The sequence below is a fragment of the Epinephelus moara genome, chromosome 5, assembly GCF_006386435.1.
Source record: "Epinephelus moara isolate mb chromosome 5, YSFRI_EMoa_1.0, whole genome shotgun sequence".
Lineage (NCBI taxonomy): Eukaryota > Metazoa > Chordata > Actinopteri > Perciformes > Serranidae > Epinephelus > Epinephelus moara.
Window position 1 is genome coordinate 17,614,222 of NC_065510.1, and position 5,883 is coordinate 17,620,104.

At 39.5% G+C, this 5,883-nt stretch overlaps 1 protein-coding gene across 1 annotated transcript; it reads left to right on the top strand.

Moving 5' to 3' along the window:
- The first annotated feature begins 682 nt into the window (after nucleotides 1-682).
- Nucleotides 683-5,205, top strand: scpp7 (secretory calcium-binding phosphoprotein 7). The gene is made up of 10 exons (XM_050045206.1): nucleotides 683-797; nucleotides 2,554-2,638; nucleotides 2,753-2,814; nucleotides 3,124-3,186; nucleotides 3,418-3,465; nucleotides 3,562-3,603; nucleotides 3,823-3,882; nucleotides 3,972-4,109; nucleotides 4,828-4,900; nucleotides 5,080-5,205. The coding sequence occupies exons 3-9, from the start codon at nucleotides 2,764-2,766 to the stop codon at nucleotides 4,870-4,872; spliced, it is 447 nt and encodes a 148-aa protein (XP_049901163.1). The 5' UTR covers nucleotides 683-797; nucleotides 2,554-2,638; nucleotides 2,753-2,763; the 3' UTR covers nucleotides 4,873-4,900; nucleotides 5,080-5,205.
- The last annotated feature ends 678 nt before the right edge of the window (nucleotides 5,206-5,883 follow it).

Genomic DNA, 5,883 nt, shown 5'->3' on the forward strand with positions numbered 1-5,883 from the left:
GTGAACCTGTTGTAATGTCTCCTGTTTAAGAATTACAGTTTAAGTGAACTCAAATGCCTTGACTGGTACTTACTGAGTTTATTTTGTGCTCAGTAACACCATAATCTAAGAGGTTGTCCCATCATAGGCTTTGGCCACAATGCAGCACTTATGTGTCCCGACCAAGTGGTAACCTCTAAGGCTGAAAAAAGAAGCCAACGCCCAAGTGCCAAAAGCTGCAGTTCCACTAATGGCCACTTGAGGCTGGCTCCGAGAGTTGGTCAGTCCCCGTAGACCACATGTTAAAATGCGCAATGTTACAGCAGAAATAAACATGTTTACAGCCTGGTACAAAACACTGTTTTGGTCTCTGTAGCTAATTTCCCTGTTCGTGACAAATGGATGGGGTTTGAAATTTTACATAACCATGACGTAACCCCATGTCACAGAGTATAGGCGCTGCTTTTTCAGTGTGTTTTCAGTTCATGAAAGTCAGGAACATTTGGGTCATCTAAAAAAGTCTGGTTCAGCCTTTGGTTGTACTTTTGATCCTTTAAGGAGTCAAAAGTTCAGTTTTTCCAACACATTCTCACTCCGACCTCATCACATATCAACGTTTGGTCATGGACCCTCCACATTCAGAGACGAGGTGAGAGGTACCCTGGGTGCATTGGTTATTGTCGTTCTGGGACACCATGTTAAGTTCGGCCTGTTCTAAGATTGTCCTCTTTCAAAATTTGTCACTGTCTGACGCTGCAAGTCACTGCCCAAGTGCTGGATTTCAACGACTTCGGAGTGAGACCGGGTTGGTTTTTCTGGTAAGTACATTTTGTTTTCGTGGTTTCAAGCCTGTTGTTTTTAGGATCCGGGCAGCTAAGCTGCCAGGACACTATTGTAATCCTAGGTATTCTTCTTCTTTCTTCTTTCTTCTTCCGAGGAAATCATACTTCCCATGGATGAAAACTCACCAAACTTTGCACAAAGGTCCAGTCTCATGCCAGATATCCTCAGCTGTAAACTCAAGCCAATAGTCCTGATGGTGGCGCTACAGCAAGCGTCTAAAGTTCAAAACTTTGAAAATTCATAACAAATCAACCATACGTGCTACAACTTCACAACTTTCATCAAACTGTAGCCCCAATACTGAAGAAACCTTTGTACATTTGAACCTATTAAAAATTATGGAGTTCATCACTCTGTTTTTCTTTTCAAAAACTGTAAAACTTCTTAAACCTATTTCCTCCCACAATTTTTACTCAGTTGACCCCAAACTTGCTACAGAGCATCTTCAGACTGTCCTACACAAACTACGTTTCTCAGATTTTTGATTTTTCAAAAATTGAGCCTACAATGCATCAAAATGTTTGACTGTAAACGGTACTGTAAACATATACATGCAAGTTCTTGCTAAATAAATCTTCAATGTTCATGAAAAAATGACAAAATTCTAGAGTCATGGTAGATGATGTGTGGCAAATTTCAGAATTGTATCTCAAAAACTGAATTTTTGACAGCATTTTGAATTTTGCTCTAATGTGAACAATTGGAGTCAATGTAAAAATGGCAATTTTATGGAGCAAATCAATCATTGTTACAAACAAATTACCAACATCTCCATGCTGTCTAGATGCAATATGTGTATTTTCAGATTTTCTATTCAGATTTTTCTTTTTCAATTTTTTACAGTTTTTTTTACGGATGGCTGCTTTCCTACACAACAGTAAATGGCTTACTCAATTTGTGAAGCCACTGTTGAGTTGCTACTTGCCAATTAGCTCAGAGCAGTAGATGACCGTCTTAGGTTCCAGAGGTTGCTCAGAATTGCCTAAAAATGCCCGGCCCGGATACTAATGGAGCTAGCAGCTAACTTTCGGGTTATTGCCGCCTCTCATCCAAATATGGTCACTTCTGACTCCAAAAATCCAAGATGGCGACCACCAAAATCAAGGCTTCAAAACGAGTTCACAAACTAATGGCTGACATCATAGTGGCTTCGTTCATTAATTTATACAGTCTATGGTCCCCAAAGGCTGACATACAGGTGACTGCCTGAGTACAGTATTTTTCAAGCTAACTAAAACTACTAAATCAGTTTATATAAAAAGATGAGTCAAAATAAAAAATCTTAATAGGCCTCAAACATGTTGTTATTATCACGAAGGAGTTCAGAAATGGTACAACTGCAATATAATCATAATATTCGTCATCAAATCACTTTCAGTTAGCACATGGAGGTCTGTCATAATGTGTGAAAATGTAGAAAGACCAACTAAATGAAAGACATCTGTTACAGCTACAGCATAATAATAAAGTGTTAGTTTCAAAAGTCTTACTTCACAACCTGTGGATGCATTGAACTCAGAATCACGTGCGACCCTGGTGCACTTTTGGGCTGATGTTGCAATGGTTCACCTGAGTGAAAGGATCAAATGTGATTAATGTGCATTTGGAGCCAAAGATGTGTTACGAGATCTCACACAGAGGTAAAGCTGCCAACTTTGTCATCATAAAAGTGAAAATCCTTGGCTTGTCACCAATACCTGTCATAGGTCTGCTCGTCCTTTGTTTTGTCAGCAAATAAATAGGAGTAAATCTCTCTGCGGTGATCACACCCCTCCTCAACAATCCTCCAGCACTCGTGTGTGGCCAGAAAGGAAAGGTAATACCGACAACTGATATCATATACCATAGATTTTTAAAATGATAATCTATCTTAATGCTCTTTCAAATGAATATTATCCAATTTAATGACTCAAAAAAATCTCTTTGACAGCTTCATTCAACATGAAATTCCTGCTTGCTGCCTGCATCCTTGGGGTGGCTGTCTGTGCTCCAGTAAGCAAACTCTATTCCTAAAATATTTCTCCCTCTTAGTTCTCTCTCATCTATTTTTCCGGACTGCACACTGTAAATATTTGACAGCACAATCTTAACCCAAGGTCCATGCAGCTGTTTTGGAGCTCCACATAATCGTTTAATTTTCCTGGAGCTGTAGATCTTCAAACTTTTTTTCTGAGCAGTTAAACAACTTATTGTACATGATGGTTATTGACAATGCTGCCAGTGAATAATACTGCATATACCAATAAAAGTTTTTCAGAATTATTGATTTTACACTAACCTGGATTCCATTGATTCTGCAAGATATTCTCTCCTTCACAGCCGCAGATGTACATGGAGTTTGACATCCGTCATGCTCCGGCTCAGGTACAGTAAATCGCAGCTCGGGCCAGCGGGCGTAAATCATGAATTACACACAAAAACCACAGTAAAAGACACATTTTCAAACATCATTGAAGCTTTGCACACAGGTCTGCTATTATGTGTTTACCACTGATGATAATGTCTCTTTAGCCGAGCCTGCCAGAGGCACTTTTACTTTACTTTACTTTTTTTCTAACACTCATCTAAAAGTTGAAATGATCTTGTTTTTCACAGGCAGCTCAGGCAATTCCTGCCGGAGCCCCACTTGGGACTCTAGAAGTTGTAAGATATAATATATACTGTTTACACCCATTTTTCAGTGAATTTTATTTAATAATCTCTCTTTTGTATGATAATCTTGACTCTTTTTATTCTCAGCTGCTCCCTGTTGATGCCCAGAGGCAGCCTGTTGGAGGACCAGTGAGTGACAGTATAGCTTTATTTGTGTGTTAGTATACGGCACTTTGCAGATGCTTAATCTCTGCAATGAAAGCTTATATTACCATCTGAATGAAAGATAATTAACAGTATACACAGTCCAACAGAATGCAGTTTCAGAGACAATATATATATCACAAAGAGGAGCTGAATTATGCAAGTTTTTAAGAGCATGTGTGTGCCTGCATGTGTCACTGAAAGGTCCGTGGCTTCATCAAGCAGGAGGTCCTCCAGGCAAACGGCATTGACACTAAGGATGTGGTAAGTGTCGGCAGATTTTCATCACTCTGACAGAGGTTTTAAAAGATTTCATTGAACTTGTGATCTCTTCTCTTCCTGATCTGCGCCAGTTCTACCCCTTTGGTTTCGACCTGCCGGCTCCTGCTGCCCCTGTTGTTGTTGCTGATCCCGTTGCTCCTGCAGCTGCAGCTCCAGCTGCTCCTGCAGCTCCTGCTGCTCCAGCCGCTCCTGCTGCTCCTGCTGCCCCTGTAAGAATGAATACAGATTTTTATTTTGAGCCATTTAAATGTATTAAAGACCAGTAAGACTTGGACATGTCATCAGTCAAAAATATAAATGGTTTGATTAATTTCAATGTACAATAATAGCTTTGAATGACTGCAGCACAGGGGCGTAGATGTTGTTAACGTTTGGGGCTCAGCCCAAACTTAGGGGGCTCCGTTGGGCATGCTCCCCCTTGAAGATTTTGGCAGCCGTAGGGTATGCACTATTTTTTCCACATCATTGAAGATAATATAATGCCTAAAAATCTGTACCTCATTTTGTGAAAATATGATAGTTGTCAAGGATAACAATCATCCCGTAGAGCATACATCCTATTTTGTATCTAATTGTTCTCCAACTGTCTTCATCTGTCTGAAACTATAACACAACAAATGTTGAGGATGTTTAATTTTCACTCCTGACACCCAAAAAGAGGCAGAAATTGTCTGGTGCTACTTCTCTTTTCAGAAGTTATGTAAGATAGGTAGGGTGGGAATTTGGCATAAACAATCCCCTTCATGCTCTGCCACTGTTGGGTAACTGAATTGAACTGAGGTGGTTCTGAGGGCAACAGGTTCATTCTAATAAATGAGCATTGCGTCACAGAAACAGGCTATTTCTGCTGAGGTGTTGAGAAACAGCGACTCGTCAGCACACGATTCTCGCTCCTGATTGGCTCATCAGAAGCCTCTGTCATTTCAGGCTGCCAGACCCAAAGGAGATGATGATGATGATGACGATGATTAAACATTCAGAGTCAGCAGGATGTGAAACGGTAGGTACATAAAATACACATTCACATATTTACTGTGCTACTGCATAGTTCAGACAATAATGCTGGAAACAAAGTACGATCATATATTCTCTTCCTGGGTGACTGAGTGTCTCTGAACACATGAAAGTTTCTTCATCACAAAAGCAGTTAAGATGTATTTGCCTCCCTTCCCACTTCAGGTGAACCAGCAGCCTACACCGGTGAAAGATAACCAGCCAACACTTCTGTTTCCCAGAGTATGAAAAAAATATGGTACAATGCTTTCGAAAGAATAAAATGGTGCTATGTGTTTCAAAGGAAGAAAACAGTGCTCTGCAGATGGTGCGATGCTTTTCTGTGGATAAAAAGTGGAAAAGGTGCTCTGTCTTGTAATAAAATACGGTGCTATGCAATGAAATATGAGTGTTTTTTTTATCATCTTGATTCACTGCTTCCTTGATTCGTTTACTAAAACTATGCTTCATGGTAAAAAAAAAAAAAGAGTTCACCCATTCTCTTCTGGTTCTTTGTTTCAAATAATTGAACATTACATTAATAAAAAATACGCCTACATGGGTCATTCTAGGTGATCATGGTCATGATTGCAAATGTAAAGTAAATAATCATATTTAGCATTTTTTAATAACATGAATAAAATTCTATAATGGTACTATGTAAATGTGCTGTTTGACCACTTATCTACAAGCTAAGTAACAAAAAACACAGGCAGACAGTAACATATAAAGATATGCACGTGAAAACATGAGGAAGTTTTTCTTTTTCAGGATATTTGAAGGTCCCGTGTGTAAGAGTCAGAGGGATTTACTGGCATCTAGCAGTGAGGATTGCAGCAACCAGCTGATACTTCTCCTATCTGTATTTCCTTCAGGAGGTTTTTACCTGGAGCAGCATTATCCACAGAGGTCTCCTCCTCTCCAAAACAAATGGATTTAAACCAATAAAGCAGTTTTATGTTACAAATCAGTGTATCTCTGATGCTGTCT